A 21,808-nucleotide genomic window follows, 5' to 3' on the forward strand; every position below is an offset into this window, starting at 1 on the left:
ATGGAGAGCTCTCTTAGCTTAATGTATAAATATACTTAGTATACCTATATAAATTGTTTTGGTCGTATCAATTTGTGATCTCATTTCTGGTTTTCTTATTAGAGACACTGGAGTGGTTCGCAAACCAAGTGAGGCAAACAGGGTTAAGTGACTTACACAGGATCACATAGGTAGTAAGTGTCTGAGGGCAGATTTGAATTTAGGAAGATGAGTCTTCCTAATTCCAGGCCTGGCGCTCTGTCCGCTGTACCACCTAGTTGCCCAGTTTACCTATAGAGATTTGTCTTCTTTAGGGATATATGAGATTACATATAAGATAAGCTTCCATTTACCCACTTTCTGGGGAATATCTTCCTGCAGGTAGATTTTTTTCACTTGACTGTTAAATTTTACCATCTTAGCCATACCGTAGCCAGTGGCTTGAATTTAGTTCTTTAAACAGCTTTCCTTTACCTTTTGGATCTCTTCACAAAATCTGAGAGCTCCGGATAGTATGGAGCTTCAGTGACTGGAAAGACCATTCTAGCCTATTTCTAGTGAGATGCTCACTGACTCATGAATTAGCCTATAGTCAGTCCCCTTTAGGAAAAGTGCTATTATGGCAACATTCTCATATGCTAACACCTTGACTTACGATTCTAAATTTATTTGATTTTTATGAATTTGAAAGAAGCATGGGATTATGATTTTGTAATACATACATCCATACTTGCTTCCTGTTACAACTTATAGCCATTGATCTTACACAAACTAATATGACATGAGTAGCAGAGATTAATGTTTAAGGATAGAGGAATAATATAGGTCTGACTGTGCTGTTGCCCCATGAATGTGGTTAGAACCAAAGAGGGGAATTGTACAACATCCCAAAACAAAGACTGAGTGATCCCCATAGTTTAACCTTGTGCAGCCATTGGCTATTATGCTCAGACTGTAGGAAAGGGGAGGTCTGGGGAGGTCTGTATTCTACTCCAGTCAACTGCGACTTAATCTTACTTTTTAGCAATATCATAACGGGGAGGATCTGAGATAACACTTATTTCTTGTCCTCATTAAAATATCTTCCAACCGAGATTGTTTTATCCTTATATGTAAATGTACTACTACTGTCTATAAAAATAGCAGGCTGGAACTTGGAGATGCCTTGGAGTGCCAAAAAACTCACATACACAAATATGTATCACTATATATATATATATATATTTGTGTGTGTGTGTGTTTATTTGGGAAAAGAAAGAACACACTTGTTTCACTCCAACTGTTTGATGCCTTTGGGTGCCAGTAAACTCCATTTTTTCTTTACACACCTGTATATGTACATATATACACACATGTTACTATGTATGTTTATGTGATAGAGACAGAGAAAACATTGAGAGTTTGGGTGTTTGGAAAAGATCCCCATGGTATGGGGGATTTGAGTTAAGTCTTAAGAGCACATTAGGAGAATAAAGAGACAGGTTTTTCAAAGGATACTGCTGGGACTTGGAGTCAGGAAAATCTGAGTTCAAATTCTGTCTCAAATTTTTTTTGTCTGTCTGGTTTGTAGCAAGTCACTTAAACCCTCTCTGGCTATCTCCTCTTCTGAGAAATAAGAATAATAGAGCATTTTCCTCACAAGGTTGTTGTGAAGATCCATTGAGTTACATGATGTGAAATGCTTTGCCAACTTTGTGGGACTATATATACTGCTAGCTAATCATGTTGATATAATTAACAAGTAGGGATGATTCAGCAGAGCACTGTGTGTGTGTACATGGGGGAGTGCAGTTACTATGAAGGCACAGAAATGGGAGTAAGGACTGTTGGTCAACGTTGCTAGACTGCTGAGTGTGTGGAGATGAGCTCTGTATAAAAAATTGGGAAAGATAGAAAAGGGGGTCAGGTTATGGCCAATTGACTTTCATAATCTTCAAGTGACCTGGAAGGGTGTCCTCTTTGATGTTCAGAGAGAACTAGGATCAATGTGGAGAACTTGTAGAGGACAGGGTATTAATATATGAGATTGTTATAATAATTAGCACTTTCCTAAAGGGGACTATAGGCTATATAGCATCTCATTAGAAGTAGACTGGAATGGCTTTTCCAGTCACTGAAGAGCCATGTTATTCAGAGCTCTTAGCTTTTGTGAACAGATCCAAAAGGTAAAGGAAAGCTGTTGAAAGAAGTAAATACAAGCCACTGGCTGCTGGTGTGGCTGAGATGGCAAATTTTAACAATCTGGTGAAAAATCCACCCCAGAAAGTGGGTAAATGGAAGCTTATCTTCAGCATCCATTGTTAAGATTAATTTGAATCTGAGGTCTGTGGCTCATTACAGGAAAGCAGTCCAGCATGCCCATAGCTCTCATGTCCTCGGTTTGACAATCCTTTATAATCTGCCTCACGATGATATTAAAAAAAAACAAAACAAAAAACAATGTTGTTGACAATTATAGAAAGCTAAATATAGTTCTGTACCTTTTTAAATGAACAATGATAGAAAAGCCTTGAACATTTTTCTTTGATGTGAATGGAGTCTTTGGGCATTTTGAAATACAATCAGATGAATTAATTGCTGCTCATTAGACACCCAGTCAGGAGAGTTCTGAATGGGCATTCTTTCCTTGGCCAGCCCTGCTAGACTGAAATAGCCAGCTTTTGTATTTATTCCACTCTTCTCTAATAATAAGCAAATTAGAGATCATGGCTAGGGGAAAAACATTCAAGTTCTCTTTCCGCTTTGTTGAGAACAATGATATATTTTTGTGGTCTCTCTATCCTTTTGGGGGCTCCAGTTAATAATTGCCATATGAATCAATATGTAGTGTATAACTAGGAAATATATCTGCACAATTATTTATTAAGGAAAATTTTGTGCTCATTTTTTCCCTTTTTATTTAAGCTTTTTTTGAAAGCAAATTCTTGCCTTTCTAGTCCCACATCAGATGTTCTATTGCTAGGGAAGATCTCTTATCTTGAGAAAGTAATTCTGTAGTATTGACAGCCTTTGGATTTATGGGCTTCTACTATCCTGAATTTGTCTATGCTGCTTTTGTCTCTGCTATTTCATACATCTTTATGAAAAGCAGTTTTTAAAAAATCATTCTATAATGCTAGCCCAATTTTGAATGTTATTGGAGTCATTTGACTTCTGTTTTTGACTTAATCATATTTTGTACATATACCTGTTAGCATTCATTAACGTCCCTTTTTTTGAGTCTTCTCCCTGGATTTTTCTCCTCTGTCCCCCCAAAAAGTTGAGATCTGGAGAAAGGAAAAAAATTTATGAAATTCAATATATGGTTGTTAAAAGTCCATTGTCAAAAAAAAAAAAAAAACTACACTTTTTGTTTTCCATATGTTCTTGAAATGTTAGGAAGTAATGCATTCAGACCCCCTTTCCAGCATTTATATTACATGTAGAAATTTCGCAAATAAATTCTCCAGAAATTTAAAATGCAGAATGGGGGCAGCCAGTGGAACACCACATTATAGCCACACCTGAACTCCTCTTTATAAAATATGAATGTCAGGTTTATTGTATTTGTCAGGTATTTGTAACAAATACATTTTGCAAAGCTCCATCTGAGGAGTTTGTGGGTGACTGCAGCTGGACGTGTCTGCCTGTGATTAGATCAGAAGAGTCATTGGAAGTAGCTGTGTAGAAATTGTGTAGAAGAAAAGTATGTCAATCAAACACTTCACGGTCCCTTCCCCCAACATGTTTCTGAAAATTCAGCATTTTGGTATTTGGGGTTTTCATCTGGTGGATTTTTTGAACCTCTAAATATTCTCTAGAACTTCCCCTGCCCCAGTATCCAGTTGGCGGGGGCTCCAGTGCTCCTTATCACTACACCTGCCCATTATCCCCAACATTTACATTCTCTGTAATTAGTGCAGAATTTCCAGGCCATCACCTCAGATTGACATTTGGTCAAGCTTTCCACAGAAGCTTATGGTTCCTCCTTGGCTCTATCCTCTGCAGCTGTGGGGACTGAGGAACTTTCAGCCAACCATTCAGAATGGATTTATCCAGACCTTAATTGTGAAAAGTTGTCCCTCTCTCCTTTTGAAAAAAATAAAAAACCTCCTAAATTTATTCTAATTTCTCAAATTTTCAGCTGCTCTATAGCTTAAGAACCCAGGTTGAAGATAGTGTCAGAGCTAACAAAGCATGCCATTGACCCCTAAATCTAAAATAGACACATTTACCATTGCTTCTTGATACAAACAATTTTAGAACTGGATGGGACCTGCCAGGTCATGTGGGGCAACTCCCTTCTTTTAGAAAGGAAGCAGATTGGGCCTATGCCTTCAGTTTCCTGATTTCTGTGCAATGCTCTCACTCTTGCTAGCACTATGTTGTGCTAAGACTTCTGCCTCTCCAATCTATGTACCAATCTCTGGGCTTTATAAGCTTCATTAGATGCTTCTCAAAATCACCAGCCTTTCCCTCTTTTCAGTTCAAAAGCATTAGCCCTAGAGCCCAGTTATCTCATTAAAGTAAGCTCCTAAGGTTATTATGAGGAGAGGATTTTGTAAGCGTGAAAGTACTATTAAAATGTCAGGTCCTTAGGGTCTTCTGTTGTCACAGACTTTGACAGAGGTAGCCTCTGCATCTGAAGTACACCCAGCATTCCCCTTATCTCCACCTTCTTCCCCATCCTAATTTTATTCTTCAGTGTCCCTAGGTGCTTATTTGTTTGTTTGTTTGTTTTTTGAGATTCTTCGAAATTCTCAAAACAATATTAAATTTACTCTGATTTTTTTATAATTTATTTTGAATTCCAAATTTTCTTTCCCTCTAATCCTTCCCCACCCATGGAGAAGGCGAGAAACATAATAACCATTATGCCTTTGAAGTCATGCAAAGCATATTTTCTTATTAGATATGTTTATTCTAATTTTCAAAATAAATCTGTGCTATCGAGTAGTAAGGAAATTTTATGAAATTAAATAAGCAGTAATAAAATACATCTCACTTTTCAAAAGGTCGGGAATAACTTAAATAAATCATCTGGCCTTTTAAAATCAGTTCTATCACAGTCCAGAAAGAATCTCTTTCCAGGAGATTAACTTTTTTTCTAATCTTGGTCCTACCATTTGCAAAAAAGAAAAGAATTGTGATATATCAGAATGAAAGGAAACCTTGAAGCTCTCCCAATAGCAGATGATCAAGTATTAAACATCTATTAAGTATCTACTATATTTCAGGCAGTGAGGATACAAAGACAAAAGTAGAAGATTCCCCAACCTCAAGTAGTTTATAATCTACGTAAGTTGATAACATGTATGTATGTATACAAAGTATATACAGACATGTATAACAATAGTGTTACTTAGCAATAACTTAAGAGGAATTTGCTTAAAAGAAGGGGACAGTATTTATGGGACCATGAATTCAGAACTTGGAAGGACCTAAGACATCATTTAATATGGGGCTTCTTAAACTTTTCCCACTCATGACCCCTTTTTGAGAAAATTATTATTTTCTCAACCAAAAAATTGTTATGTGACCCTAGCATATATGTATATGAAATAGTTATATGAATCAAACCTTTTGTGATAATAAATCATAATTTAATGACTCCTGGACAGCTAGCAAGTAGTTGAATTAGAACTGAAAGCTTCTCACCTAGGATATCATGATCCTTTGATCACCCCAAATTTCCTTTAATATACTGACTTCAAATGTTTTTGTTAGGTCGTTTGTGGGTAAGATGGAGCAGGATCAGGTGGGGAATGTTAAGAAATGATTATGAAATTTTGTTTTTTATTCTGAAAGCATAATGTGTCAACATTTGAAAAAGTAGATATGGTACAGAAGAGGGAAAAGAATCCTCTCCAAAATATAAGTCCTCCCAACATTTGTCATTTTAACTTAGTTCACATACAATACCTTTTATAGAATATGTATCCAGTACTTTTTTAATGAATGAATGAAAAATGAAGAAATGTGCCATTAGTATAATAAAATCCAGGCTTTGAAATGAGGGAACTGCTCTTAATTTGGGATTTTTTTCCCTCTTGAGGTGTTGAGGTCTTCCAGGTAAGGTGTAGTTGGCAGAGAAATTGAAAAAAAGTAATTCCTGAGGCAAGTAGGGAGAAAGCATTGAGAGAGATTAGTATAGCTTTATGGTCCCACCCTTTGGAGACGTCATCCAGTCTGAAATCCAAGTTATGACAAACCACTGAGACTTACTCCCTATAGAGGCCTTGAGCAGTCTCACTTTGCCATGCCCTGTCAGAAATCCCAGTCATGTCCCTGAGGTTAAATTTTCCCTATAAATTTGGCCCTACTCATGGGCCAAACAATGACTGCTGCCTTTCTTTGGCTCAGTCACTGTGGCACTCTGCCTCCTAGTGTCTTTCTCCTTATTTCCTCCCCCATGCCCCTTGGCATCTCCCCTAACTCCACTATGATTCTCAACCTCATTTCTCTTCCTTATAGCTAACTCTTTTAGGCTGCTAAATGTCTTTCAGGATTTAGCCTGCCAGCTAAGGGCATGCCTCAACCCCATGGTATATTCCCTTTCTACTTGTGAGTGTCACTGAGGAACTTGTCTTTTATATACTCTCCCATTCTATTTCATATTTACCATTCCCAGTGTCTATTGTATCCCTTCTTTTTGTCTGTAACTTATTCCCCTAAATAAATCTACCTTTTTCCAAAGACAGTGGTCATTGTGAATTCCTCATATGACTGAACCCCAGCTTTTGATGTCCACCATCATCTAGTGTCTACATCATCCACGTCATGTTGGTACTCCAACCACATCACAGGGGGTTTGTCTAGTCCTCAGGATTCCAACCCCTATGTGACATGCTATGGTCACCTCCAGGATGGAGCCAGATCCTAATGTTCTTTGGAGATGTTCAAGATTGGTTACTTAAGAAAGAAGTATCTCTACTACATCTGAGAGCTCCTAGCATTGCAGTAGCTTCCAGTGCTTCCATACTGATGGATCCCTACCCTGTGGAGTCTGCTTTTATTTATGCTGGATTCAAGAAGTGCTTCCGAAGGACAGTGGAAAAGATGTCACCAAAGAAAAGGTGGGCTGGTCAAGATGCAAGCTAAACTGGCAGCAAGCCAACACTGGTATCCGTTCAATTTCCATAGAACTAGAGAAAGGACCCCAGGATGTGTATCCTCGGAAGAGCGTTCACTGGAAGAAGGCGACTAGTTTCTGGAGGAGAGACTGTGGATGATTTATGGGATGAATAGCTGGAGACTGTCCTTTTCCTTGCCCATTGAGGACATCAGAGATTCATTGAAGAGTTAAAAAAAAATTATTTAGTGAACATTTTCTATCTTATTGAATAATCAGATCTATGACTCTACGGTTTACAGTTGGAAAAAGCAAGGCATTTATAGTTTAACAGCCTTTCTGTGTCAAAGATCTGTCATTCAATCAATGAGCATGAATACTCAATAAACAGTAAACCCTTTGTTGTTGTTATTGCTGTTCAGTTGCGTGAGAGTCTTTGTGACCCAGTGGATTTTAGCATGCTAATATTGTCCGTGGGGTTTTCTTGGCAAAAAACTGGAATGTTTGCCATTTCCTTTTCCAATAGATTAAGGAAAATAGAGCTTTTCCAGGATCCCATAGCTAGTAAGTGTCTGAGGCTGAATTTGCACACAGGTCCAGCACTCTATCCATTGAATCACTTACCACTTGTAAATTGAGAGACCACATATGGAAAAATACTAATAGCTAATAATTTCATTTTATTCTAAAACTCATAATTTATATAGCTCTTTAATATATGCAACATATGTTATATATAACATATACAATGTATATGTATATCAATGTATAATATATGTGTATATATTTTTATATATATGATTTCATTTGATTCTCACCGCTACTCCTTGAGGTTAATGCTCTTATTCCCATTTTACAGATGAGGAAGCCATGGCTGATATATTTTAAAATTTAATTTTATTAATTTTTATTTAATTTTTTTTTTTTTTTTTTTACTAAATGACTTGTTCTGGGTCACATAGCAAGCGTCAGAAGTGGGACTTGAATTCTTGATTCCAAGCTCATATCCTGCCAATAACACATACTGGATTTGAGCAAGTCTAAGTGACTTATCAGTGCTCCAAACAATTCTGAGACTCTAAATTATAGAAGAGTTATTGATTTATAGCATGATTCTGAATTTAAAAAAAAGTTCAAAAAGGCATAGTAGTAGATGAAAGGTTGGAAACATACAGTAGCAACAAAAAAGATTGGAAAAACAAAATGAAATAGGCTACTAAAAAGCTGAAACACTGAGAAAAGCTGTTTTCAGTGGCTAAGACATTGAAATGAAGGAGGATGGCTGGTCCTATTTAGTCATTAATCAGTAGACCCTGAGGGCATCTTTATATGGCATTTATTCTGCACTGTGCATCATAATGATGATTCTATTTCATCTAAGAATGGCAAATTTGGGGTCCTTTGTTTAGGAAGGCTGGGATACATATGCTTTATTTAGAAAGATTTTTTTTTTAATCCAAAAATGCTTTAAAAAAATATTACAGAGTTTTAGGAATCAAAGTCCAGTTATAAAACCCAGATCTGGTTGAAGACAAATAATAAGCCAGTGAGGTATTCCAGATACTGCCCTATCATTATGTGGTAGTTTTTTATTTAATCTCACTCAGACTACCCAGTGTATCATGCCAGTTGTGACACAGCATTCATGGCGTTCATCTGTGGTTGTTGTACAGCTTTGGTTGAATCTGTAAACATTTCGGTGATGTCTGTCTCAGCTTGTACCGGGTTCCTTGACCTGAAGCTACAGTTTACCGATGTCCCTTTAATTAGGAGTGACAGCTTTGTACATGGCCATAAACTGTTTTTGTTTCCCTGTCATTATGTGACTACTACTTTGATGTGAGGAAAGGAATGAATCTGTCTCTTGTTGCTGAGTTTCTCTGGGTGGATGGCACACAGATTCAGGTGCCATGGGCACGTGTTTTTTACCTGCAAGTTTCTCTTCCTGCCTGGTGCTTGTGCAGAAATTCTATTAACTGTTAATAGCACATTCACCCAGAAGAAGTGATCTTTTCTGTGTTTGCCTATGGCGACCAAATACAAATTGCTTTCCTTTCGGTAGTGGGAGTTGCTGACCTGAGGAGTTTGATCACTTTCCCATTTGGGTTTTCAATACTCTCATATCTGTATTTGGGGAAAAACAAACTACAAAATCTACTTAAGACTTGTTTTGTTTTGTTTGGGGGAGGAGGCTGGGATAACCATTTTTTGATCAATCTCTGGGTGAATACCTAAATTGTCTGACACATGGGGAAGCTTATTTTTATATGTATTTTATATCCTAATATATGTATGTATGTTTACATGCATACATATGTACACACATACTTGCTACATACATAGATATACCTATATTTTTTTAATTGAAAAAAAAAAAAAAAACAAACCCTACCATTGTACCACAACCATTTTAACAAACTGTTTATTATTGTATCCAGGTAACAAGTATGGTAAGTATTTTCATTAAAACCAAGTATTATATACTTGAGCTATGCTTGGCAGAAATTTGGCTAGCTTTTACTGTATCTTTAGTCTTTTGCTGTTTTCTAAAAGGAGCATTTAAAAGTTAGCGTTACTACACATGCTTTCAGCTTTAAAGGAAACACGGCTTGTGTGTCTAAGAGAGCATGCTGTCCTCCCCTGCCCCCCAGCATGTCTGCCAGTTTGCTTGTACAAGTGACCTTGCATTATTGCTTCTGGCCTTCCTTCACCACTAGTTTTTTTTAACCATTGTTTCAGCATTTCACATGAATTCAGACGCTCTTGTGTTTGGGGGAAATATATGAAGAGACCTACAGTTCCCACCTGCCCTTCTTAGGCACTGATTCACCTGCCCCAAACAGATCTTAGGTCCCTTGACCAGTGTACCCAGAAATAAGTGATCTCCCCATTCCCTCTCTTCTTGAGCAGATCAGTAACTGAATTTTCATCCTGGGAGTTGAAAAAGATATTGCTCATTCTGAATTAAAATCTAGAGTATTCTTAAAAAATGCAAATACTAAAGTATTTGGACAGTTGGGTATTAAAAAAAAACCATTTGTGATCCAGGTAGGTTTAGTAGAGTTGAGCCTCCTGGCTGTGTTTTTCTATGCATGGTTGCTTTGTTTTGGGCTTTTTATTTTTATTTTTATTTTTTTTTGGTGGCTTTTACATTTTAGTTTAAATGCTAATAGCTACAGCTTTTCTAAGCTGATCACTAGATTGTTGCCTTGTATTAAGATAGTGTGTAACTGTCACATTAAAGGATCAGACAGCGAAGGATAAAGCACTGCAGCACATGGCAGCCATGTCATCGGCCCAGATAGTTTCAGCAACGGCCATTCACAACAAACTGGGACTGCCAGGAATCCCACGCCCCACGTTTCCTGGCGCACCAGGGGTAAGCTCATTTCAATAAACGGTTTTTTGTCCCTGGAGTGACAAGCAGCAAGTAAGAGGCAAGTTTAATAGGATAGTACTAGCTCTTTGTAGTTGTAGCCCATGGAATGTAAAGAAAATTTCTGGTGGTCTAGCTATACCAAGAAAGAGCCATTGAGGAGACCTTTACTTCAGGGATCCTTTACTTGGAAGCAACTTTCAGAAGAGTTCTCCCACTGCTAGAAGTTAGAGTTATCTCTTCCAACTGAGAATTTTCTCCCTTCTTTACCTATGGAAATGGACAAATTGAATCCCAATGATGTCAAGAAACCATGAAAGGGGACAGAAAGCAAAATGTCTTCTAGAATTTCATTAAGTTCTTTCTGCCTTCAGACTCACATTATCACGCTATTCTAAAATTTTTCTTGACCACCCTTCTGTGGGTGCTCTTAGTGTCTAGCTACCCTGAACTAGGAAAGCAGGGGATTTAATTCAATACAGCAAATATTTATCATGACCCTTATGTGCAAGGAACTATGCTAGGCACTGTGCTTACACAGACAAAAACAGTATCCCTGTCTTCAAGAAACCTATATCCTTTAGGGGAAATGCAGTTCCAATTCAGCTTATTAGGAACCAAGGAATATATGGGAATCAAGGTGGGTAGATAATCAATCAGTAAGTGTTTATTAAGCCCTTACTATGGTTCAGCACTTTGCCAGGCACTAGGATGCGGAGACCAAAATGAAACTGCCTCTGCCCTCAAGAAGCTTACGTTCTGTTCTATCTTGAAGAGAGAGCTGGAAATCTACACACCCTGTTTTGTATGCATTTATGTATGAGCCATTTGAGTTTATGATCCATGATTCTCACCCTTTTAAAAGCATGTTTCATACAAAGGTATAGTGGAAGAGAATGGTGGGCAGAGGCTTAGATTTGTAGGTGAGATAATTATTGAACACAAGAGGCTAGGGCTTATCTTGGGGGTAGGAGGAGGTGGAAGTGAGTAGAGTCCTGGACAATTTGGAAGCATTGTAGAGGCAAGCTAGCATCATAACACCAAGTATAGATTTTTATTTCCCAAGGAGTTCTCATCACCTAACCTTAGATTCTTATGCTTCCATAGAAGTCCTGCTTGCCTGCCTTATGAAGGTATGAAAGGTGGCCCTGGGTCCTCAGAAGCTAAAGTAATAGAAAGTCAACTTGGTCAGGTATTACCAGCCTGGAAGTGAACCAGTGATGGTCTATGTATTTGTTGTTCAAGGACTAGATTAATTAAATGTAGAGAGGACCATCCTTGGAGGACTGATTGATGGGAGATGAATTGGGGGTAAAGGATGGGGGAGAGAATAACAATTCAAGATCATCTATTAAGGTGTGATTAACTTGTGATCTATGTTAGGGAAGGGAGAGATTACCACAGCAATGTCAAAAATCACTTAAGTGCGTAAGTTTTAGGTGTGTGTATGTGTGTGTGTGATTTTTTCAGAAATTATTCTTAATTATTATATATCTTAAATTTTACAGTTCTGGCCAGGAATGATACAGACAGGTCAGCCGGGATCTTCACAAGAGTAAGTTTAAAATGTAGGGTCTTATAAAACAACAAACAAATCCCCAGACTCTTATCATATGCACATCTGAAAAAAGTGTTGCCAAATTACAGGGAAGCTCTCCTGGAAACTAATCTTGTAGAACATGGGGAATTTGAGTTGGAAGACCATTGACCTTTTTTCCTAATTTTATAGAGAGGAACTTTTAAGATCCAGTGAGATTGGGGCTATATTCAATTCAAACTTCAGGAAAAGTGTTCACCTTGGTAAAGTCACATTCATTCCAAATGTACAGTATTGGGACTGCTGATCACTGTTGTTCAGTTGGGCTTGATTTCATCTTGGTTCAAAATGGTCTATTTAAGCAAATGGCAAAATAATGTTAGAGGAGGAATAATCACAAAATCATTAGAGTTCCTTTAAAAAAACCTCCACTTTTTTTTATACAATGACAAGTTAATCTAATATTTAGTATATAAAAATCTTACAGTTGGGTGGTGTTTTTTAACATCATAATATTGTCTTAGAGCTAGAAAGGCATATTTTAGAGTGACTGCATGGAATAGTGGACAGAGATCATCTTGGAGTCAGGAACATTTGTGTTCAGTTCTTTCCTCTGACAAGCTGGTGATGTGACCCAGTAAAGTCTTACAACATCTCAGTATTTTAATGCCCAGGCAGCTCAATATTTTAAATTGTAGACAATTGTTGGTCTTATCACTAGCGGTTCCCTATATTGATAAAAAGTCACAGGTCTGGACAAAAATATCCCCCCAAAACAAAGTCAAACTCTTCCAAATATTCCATAATTCAGATTTACATAAATTCAAGCAAGCTGCTCCTTTAATCACACTGAAACAATCCGGTTTCTAAATGATGAGCTGTTCATGAATACAATTTTAATAGCATGATTAATTAATTTCTTCTCCCTAAAAGTCATGAATTAGGGGTATTTAAAGTAGAATAGACTGCCTCAAGAAGCTATGATTTTATCTTTACTCTAAAGGAGAATTTCAAACTGGAGAAGCTTGTCAAGAGGATATAGGGAAAATTTTGATTTGAATTTTTGTAATTTCTAAATCAATGAAGTTAAAAATTCTGCTTAAATTGATTTGTTATAGCTCTACTCCTAACAGTGATTAAAAAGGAATCCAGTTAATCTCTCAATTTTATTTCTTATGTGTGTATAGTAAGTTTCAGAATTAATTTCCTTTCATATTGAATAGAGATCATGATTAAGTTTACTGACAACCAAGGGGAACATGGTAAAGATTAGGAAATTCTGCTCCAGAGATTTTCAGAGAAAAGCTAGAGCTTTTAGAGTTGATTCTAATTTTAAATGAGAAGGTTCCTTAGTATCTCCTGATGTTTTTTTCAACTCTGTGATTTATGGGGATGGAGGGATCTTTGAATTCCTGGAGGCTGAAAGAGAGTTCCAAGGGATTGATCCCATTTTCTGCTTTGGAGGCCATTGCCACATCCTTGTTTTGCAATATCCTTTGTAATTTTCAAATCTCTATATAACTAAAAATCTACTCTTCTAAGAAGCTTTTAAGATAGGCAGTCCAGGTGATACTATTGCCATTTACATATGAAGACCTTGAAACTTGGGAAAATTGAGTGACTTGTTTAAGTCCACACATTTCTTAAGAATGTAGATCCCAAGGCAGCTAGGTGGTACAGTGGAATAGAGCACCAGCCCTGAAGTCAGGAGGACCTGAGTTCAAAGTTGCTCAGACACTTAATACTTCCCACCTATGTGACCCTGGGCAAGTCACTTAACCCCAATTACCATAGCCAAAAAAAAATGTAGGTCCCTTTTTTTTTTTTTAAAATCTCAAGTTGCTTTTCAAAATAATGATTATTATTTTCTTTTAGTTTTTATAGTAAGAGAAGCTCAAGAAGGTCATTTAGTAACTTTTATGGTTCTGTACAGAAAATGTCTGTCTCATGTGACTGCATTAGATATTAGGAAGACCTGAATCTGTGGTCTGTGAACACAGGGGACTAGCTCATAAATGCCATCCCCTAAAAAGGATCTTAGGATAATAGAGAGCTGGAGGGGACCTTTGAAGCCATGTAGTCCAACCCCCTCAATGGAGAGAACTGAGGCACAGAGAAGTGAATGTTTGCCTAGTTTTACCCTAGTTTTACCCAGGCTGTAAGGAGCAGAGCCAAAATAGGATCTCAGGGCCTCTGACTCCATATTAGCATTCTTTCCAATGGGCCAGTAATGAAAGAACATGTTTCCTGGTATCAGTAGGGTTCCTTCCTTCTCAGTACATTATCACTTGTCCTCCCTCTTTGAAGGCTTCCCTTTTTTGCTCCAGACACAGTTTAGGAAGGGAAGTTGTTCCCCAGCATCCTATCTTAAAACCTGCCAATCCTACAGAGTTTTGTATGCATTCCAGGCAGAGAAAGGCAGATTATTCTTAGTGTAGATTAGGTTCTTGATTATCCCCCCCTTTTTTTCCTGCCCCATATGGTCTTAATGTGACTTTCTCTGTCCCTTTTTTTTTCTAGTGTCAAGCCTTTTGTTCAGCAGGCTTATCCCATCCAGCCCACAGTCACTGCCCCCATTCCAGGTAAGTCTCCCTTGGGTATCGTTCCGAAGGTACAGTGGAAAATTTGTAAACCCTCATTGTTCTTCAAATGACATACAAGACTGTCACCTTCTCTGTAACCTCATACTTCTTACTTAATCAGGCATAATTAATGTGTGTTCTTCCCCCAGTGTTGAAGAATGAATAAATGAATGAAGAATTGATTAAATGTTTGTTATGTGCAAAATAGTGGTGAGCATGGGGGTTGTTAAGCTGGAAAGGCAAGACAGTACCTGCTCTCAAGGAGCTCATGTCCTAATGATGGAGCTAAAATATAGGGAAGGTTTCAGATATAAATCTGATGGGAATGCTCCCAAACAGATATTAATGCCTTTTTAAAATGTCATTTCCTTTGATAAAATGATACCAGTTTCTAATGTTGAACCATGTGATGGTGGCAACAACTTTGGTGGCAAGAACTTTCTTTGCAAGGTCTTAAGAAATTCTGACTTCAGCAACTACAGGAGCAGTTACAAAGCAGCATCTCCATGGTGGTTGCTTTTCTGGATGATGGTCTAAGGCACCAGACTGTTCTCAAGATTCGTGGGCTCAAGGACCTGGGCTCTTTTCATCAATGTTCAAGAAGGATATAATATTAATATAAGCTAGGTCTCAAGAACAGAGGAGTGTTAACTCTTTAGCTTATAAACTTTCCAAAAAACAGAAATTCTTTTCTGTGTCCTTCTCTATATCTCTGAGAACATGGTCTATGTTCCAGGTTTATTTTCCAATGATGGAGACAACTCTTTTATTATAGAGAAGAGGTTAAGCAAAGCTTATCATAGTTTCTTAACAAATTATCTGCATTTCCATTTCTTCTGTATTTGCAGGAGAAAAGCCATCTTTATTGAAAAAGAATTCTTAACCTAATAGATTGATAAATTTAATCTTAAATCTGATAGATTAAGTGAGACAGGTGGTGAGAGAGAGAGGTCCATGAGCTTTTTTTTTTTTTTAAATAAATTTTGTATTGACCAAATATTCTTCCATGTTACTTCCCTACTCCCATACTCCCTACTTTCATAACAAATACTTTCTAAAAAAAAGAGGAAGAAAGAAAAAAAATTAGCAAAACTAGTCAATGCTAAAAATATATGTATAGATAACCATATTTCAAGATAGGTATTTTATATGTTTAAAATGATTATTAGATATTTAAAACCATTATAAGCTTCACTAGACTGCCAAAGAGATAAAGAACTAAAAATATTAGGGAATCCTTGCTTTAGAATCTTTATTGAATGTCAGAAAAATAAGGAAGAAATTTTCATTTTCTAGGGATGTGCCATCTTTTTAAAACCCTGTGAACAATTACACTTCATTTTCATGGGATGCTAATGGAATTTTCTCCCAACCCTGGGTTCCAATTGAGTTATTTAAAAAAGTTGTCTCCTTTAGGAGGCTGCAGATCTTGGGAAGGTTGGATCCATGTTTAATCCAGTTGAATGGCTGGAGCTTAAACATCATGGTTGGTGTTTCAGGGTTCGAGCCTACATCCGCACCAGCACCCTCAGTACCTGCTTGGCAGGGCCGTTCCATTGGCACAACCAAACTTCGACTGGTGGAGTTCTCAGCATTTCTTGAACAGCAGCGAGATCCTGACTCGGTGAGTATTACCAGAAGGAAGTGGCCTCTGACCCCAACAGTCTTGGGCTCCCAACACACTTTTCTAAAGTTTTTCTTTCTTCAGAAACCACATCTTTCTTGGCTTCTGTCTATAAAATGACAGCTATAAATAAGCGTTTTAGTTTTATCCATGTCTTACCAAATAAATACAGTTTTATTATTGTTGAAAAATACTTGGATATTAGAAACCTTTGTTATTTATCAACATTAGTTCCATCAAGTTCTTTTAAAACATATTTTTTATTATCTTTTATTTGTATATTGCCTAACTTTTCCCCTGCATCACTCTTCCTCTCCCAGAGAATGATCTTATATTAACGAAACAAATTTTTTTGAAGAAAGAAAGAAGATAGCTAAAATTTGCTTTTTTTGTATTGCCAGCCTTTCCATTTTATACCCCTTCTTTCCCTCCCTCCTTGCCCTAGAAAGCCTAATGACCGCTGTTAGAGGTTTGTGCTCATCTATACTCTCTCTGAAAAGGATCTAATAAACTTGGAATAGAGATGGAATTAAAAGGAATGGAATAACTATTTCGAAGTTTCAGTGTCAATAAATATTTATGAAATGCCTGCCATAGGCCAGGCACTGTTCTGATTTTAAACATACAGAGAAAAGAATAAGACAGTTGCTATTGTCATGGAATTCAAAATCTGATGAGGGAAGCAACCCATAAAAAGAAACTTAAAAGGAGAAAGAAGAGTATCTGTTTTGGTGGAGTACATGCACAAGATCTGCAGCCTGTTTGGGAAATAATCTTAGATGGTATGAATTTCAGAGTTGATTTCATCTTGCAGAATGATAGGTTTCTGAAGATCATGAAATCCAGGTATGTAGTCTGTTGGGAAATCAGGGAGATGAATGTCCTGAGCACTCTCCTTTCTTAAAATGATGGTGGATCTGGAAGAGCTTCCAAACGTCTTACTCCTCACTGTCTCCAACCAGAGGAAGGGAGGAGTGACAAGGGTAAAGGATGCTGAGCAGCAGTGGGAGTTGATTTCATCTTGTAGAAATAATGAGTTTCTGGAGATTATGAAGTTCAGGAGAGCAGCTGGGTGGGAAATGAATTGTTAAATGAACTATTGGTCGAATGGATGATGTTGTTTCTCCTAGGGGTATTTGTGCCTTAGGGGACAGAAACAGTATCTTCTGGAAACTTTAGAAGTAAAGTGGAGAGATGGGCTGGGGACTGTGGAAGTCTTGTTGGAAGTTTTCTTGGGCGATCTCAATATAAGCAGTTTGTGTGTGTGTAGTCTTATTTCCCACTTACATTTTAAGCTGATTACAGCTGCACTCAGAAATGATAAGTGCAAGATGGACTCTGTGTAAGACACTTTTGAACAGGTTTAAGTGAAGAACCCATGATTTTATTGACATAGGAAACGCCCATCAATCAGTACTTATTCTGTACTTAAGTTCTTAAGTGACTAGACCAGGGTCCCATAGACAGAGTCTGGATTCTTCCTTAGGGAGACCAACTCTTCATCTCACATTGCTCCTTACTTGAATGTACCCAAGTAAAGTTTTTGGAGATGTTTATGAAGAAAATAGACACCCATACCTCATGTACAAATAGGAAAGCAGAGTTTGGATCGGATGGTTTTTTTTCCAGTAACTTCCAGACCTGGGATTATCAGAATTTCTAGCAGCATGAGATTTATATTTTCTTGATTTGTGATTATTTTTGAAAGCCAATCTGAGAGGCCTTGGGTAGCAAAACATTTTCTCTTTTAAATTAATATGGCTGCCCCCTAACCATTATTTTGCTTATCTCTAAAAGTTCATTTTAGGCCCAGGTTGGCCAGCAGCGATGCTATTTCATACACCAGGACCAGCAACAATAATATATGTTAGCTTCTCTGCCCAGTAGCATGCATTGGCTTAATGCAACTTTGTAGTTTCATTAAGTTTGGCTTTTTCTTTGTATATGACTAGCCTTCCTTGGTCCTACAGTTATCTAGAATGTATTGCAGATCTGTTAAAAATTAAAGAGCCAGACCTTGGGGTTAAAAAATTTTTTTTTGCTTTCATTTTGTGGGTTTCCTAGAGGGATGGGAACAGAGGAGAAAAATGAAAGATTATTCTTTTGGAAAATACTTGAATTTTAGTTTTAAAAAAATAACTATTACTTTTTTCCCCCCTTATAATGCTATTATTGTTGTTTAGTCATTTTAGTTATGTCTATCTCTTTGTGATCCTATTTGGGTTTTTCTTGGCAAAGATACTGGACTGGTTTGCAATTTCCTTCTCCAGCTCATTTTACAGTTTTATATTTACAGAGGAAACTGAGGCAAACAAGGTGGAGTCACTTGCCCAGGCTCATACAGCTTATAAGTTTCTGAGGCCAGATGTCATTATGGCTTAAAATTGCATGTCAGGCCTAAATCTATAAGACATACTTAGACTCTAAATTTGAAAATGCTGACTAAAACTATAGAGCTTAAAAAATGATCAGTTTTATTTATTAAGTGCTTACTGTATGTCAGGCAGTGTGCTAAATAAATCCTGGCGATACAAAAATAGGCAAAAGACTAACTCAAGAGGGCTTACAATCTAATGAGGGAAGCAACAAAATACAAGCAAGCTCTATGTAGGATAAATGGGAAATAAGGACACCAAGATGGTGCAGTGAAGTCAAGAGGAGTTGAGTTCAAATCCAGCTTTAGACACTTACTTGCTGTGAGACCCTAGGCAAGACTTTAGTCACAATAACTATTTTATTTGTACAATAGGAATAATAATACCTGCATTGTAGGGCTTTTGTGAACATCAAATGAGATAATGTAAAGAGTTCTATAAAAATTAAAATACTATGTTAATTACTTAATTTTTTTTTTTTTTTTTTTTTTTTTTTGCTGAGGCAACTGGGGTTAAGTGACTTGCCCAGGGTCACACAGCCAGGAAGTGTTAACTGTCTGAGGCCAAATTTGAACTCAGGTCCTCCTGACTTCAAGGCTGGTGCTCTATCCACTGCACCATCTAGCCGCCTCTGTGTTAATTATTTTGACAAAAATAAATATTTTAATAAAATTTTTATTTAAAAATTAAAATGTTAGTGATGCTGCTGCTGCTGGTTTTTAAAATTAAAAAAAAATAACAAGATTAAAAAAGAAAAGTTAGTTATTTTTTATTAATTTTATAATAATAAATTTTTGACAGTATATATGCATGAGTAATTTTTTTTTACAACATTATCCCTTGTATTCATTTTTCCAAATTTTCCCCTCCCCCCAGATGACAGGCAATCCCATACATATTAAATGTGTTATAGTATAACCTAGATGCAATATATGTGTGTAAATCTAATTTTCTTGTTGCATGGTAAGAATTGGATTCTGAAAAGTTAGTTATTAATTTTTTTTTATAGTCCTGCTTCAGATCTCTGAGATATATTTACTATAGTTTCGGAATACTGGTTTTAGTCTTTCCCTGATTGCAGACTCTTATCCCTTTTTTCTCTTTATCATTATGTACACTAGGCTTGTGCCCCTTACTGGAGGTGTGCAGGAAATGACAATTGGAACCCTTCAAAGGGGTCCACATTCACTAAGTTTTATAAGGAAAAGTCTCCTTGCCCATCAGTACTGCTGAATTTCTGGTTTAAAAATCTTTTCCTTAGCAAGGGACATTTCTCTCTCAACAGAGAGAGTGTGTTTTTTGCTGAGACAAATGGGAAAGGATTCACTGCCATATTAGCTCATAAAGAGTTTACTAGAAGCTTGGGGAAGGACTGAGACCAGAGGATTGCTGAGAACAAGAGCTTCTGGTTATGATGCTCTGTGCATTGTGCTGGAAAGATTTCACAACCTAAAATAAAACTCCTACATTTGAATTCTTGCTTTAAGGCTAGCATTTTGACTCTGCTGGTCAGTTCATCATGTCAAGCCTCAATTTCCTTATCTATAAACTGCAGATTGTGTAACTTATATGACCTAAAGGTTCTTTTGCAGAAAGTACTTTTTTGAGCCAGAAAACACTAGACAGGCTTGATTGTTAGAAGTATTACTATTTTCATATCTTTATAGATAGATCCTCTATTAACTCTTTTCTATGACTAAATAGAGTCTTTGAGCCTGTGGGCAAGAACTTCTTGACCTTAAAGCCCACTTCGGAGGAGCATCTCTAGATGTAGCTTGCCTGTTCCTCTCATAATAAATGCTAGGACCAGACTCAAAGCCATTTTAACTTGGCAAGACTTGTCCAACTTTTATGCCATTCATCTGCTTCTAGTACTCAGTGAGCCCTCAGTGTGGGATCCGAACAAAGCTTTAGCATCTCTATTGTCATGGTTATAATTATTCCCCAAGGGCTTCTTTTTCCAGTCTCTTCATAGGTGATTAATGGACACTTAAGTGATTTTGATACTTCTGCCTTGTCTCTCATTTAAATGAAAACTTATATGTAAATATGGTTGTTGATGTAAAAAACGTACAGGGTATAGGTAGGTTATTGAAAAGAAGAGACATGGGGCATCTAGATGATCCTGAAGTCAGGAAGATCTGAATTCAAATCTGATCTCAGACACCTAATACTTCCTAGCTGTGTGACCCTGGGCAAGTCACTTAACCCCAATTGCCTCAGTCAGAGAGAGAGAGAGAGAGAGAGAGAGAGAGAGAGAGAGAGAGAGAGAGAGAGAGAGAGAGAGAGAGAGAGAGAGAGAGAAGGGATATACATTTTTTACTCTAGATGGGGAACGAGAATGGTGTTTTTAGATTATAGTAGGAGCTGGAAATTATAAAAATCTGGACTTGGAGAATTGCAAGGGACACAGGATATACAGCTGGGCAAGAGAGACTTCAAAGCCACTGAGAAATGGGACTGAAAGCAATTCTTTAGTTGATTAGGGACATACTGTACAGAAAATAAATGGGAAAGATAGTTTTCTTCTTTGCCTTCATTATTGTCAGAGTTCTTGCAGGCAGCCCTTCCATAAACTTTGGCCATGAATGCTAGAGTCTTGAGGTTAAAAAAAAAGTAGGAAACATGGTTCTGGCTTCATGGAACTTGCATTAAAAGTGACAATGAGAAAGTAAATGAAGTTGTTAAAGTACCCAAATAATTCTTCCCTTTCTTTATATGTCCCAGATTCCCTAATACCATCTGTATTCACTGAGCATTTGGGCATAGAGAAGTCTTCCTAAATGTTAACATAATCATAAAAATGCTTCATATTTTCAACTCAACTTTACAGATTACAGGACTGTATGAAAAAAGTGGGAAGAGGGTCTGGTACAGTAGAAAGAAGGCTGGATTTGGAATTCAGAAGACCTGGATTCAAATTCCTACTCTCCTCATTTAATAGTCCCATTAATAGAATGAAATTAAGTTTCTATAACTTCAAGATGAGGGAATTGGACTAGATGACCTTAATTGAAAAATCTGTGTTCCTGTGATTATCTCTGTAATAAGAAATGATCAGGTTAGCTGCCACTCAAATTTTCAGCCTCTTTATATCAGTTTTCAAGTTCATAGTATATCATTACTTCTTTAAGGTCTTCCTTATGAACTTTTTTTTTTCACTTATTCTTATATACCCATTGCTGTCAATTGGGTCTCTCTTCTCTCCTCTCCTCTCCTTTCCTCTCTCCTTTTCCTTTCCTTTCCTTTCCTTTCCTTTCCTTTCCTTTCCTTTCCTTTCCTTT

At 37.1% G+C, this 21,808-nt stretch overlaps 1 protein-coding gene across 11 annotated transcripts in view; it reads left to right on the top strand.

Annotated features, from left to right (window-relative positions):
• TEAD1 (TEA domain transcription factor 1) overlaps positions 1–21,808 on the top strand; it is a 295,771-nt gene that overhangs the window by 224,777 nt on the left and 49,186 nt on the right. For 7 of the 11 annotated variants that reach the window (XM_074273020.1, XM_074273019.1, XM_074273025.1 and 4 more), the window contains 5 exons: positions 9,469–9,480; positions 10,275–10,409; positions 11,915–11,961; positions 14,464–14,525; positions 16,025–16,149. In XM_074273020.1, the coding sequence (XP_074129121.1) occupies positions 9,469–9,480; positions 10,275–10,409; positions 11,915–11,961; positions 14,464–14,525; positions 16,025–16,149 (381 nt within the window). The remainder of the gene's footprint in view (positions 1–9,468; positions 9,481–10,274; positions 10,410–11,914; positions 11,962–14,463; positions 14,526–16,024; positions 16,150–21,808) is intronic. The other 4 variants (XM_074273027.1, XM_074273024.1, XM_074273028.1 and 1 more) reach the window with 1 other exon arrangement.

The sequence above is a fragment of the Sminthopsis crassicaudata genome, chromosome 6, assembly GCF_048593235.1.
Source record: "Sminthopsis crassicaudata isolate SCR6 chromosome 6, ASM4859323v1, whole genome shotgun sequence".
In the NCBI taxonomy this organism is placed as follows: Eukaryota; Metazoa; Chordata; class Mammalia; order Dasyuromorphia; family Dasyuridae; genus Sminthopsis; species Sminthopsis crassicaudata.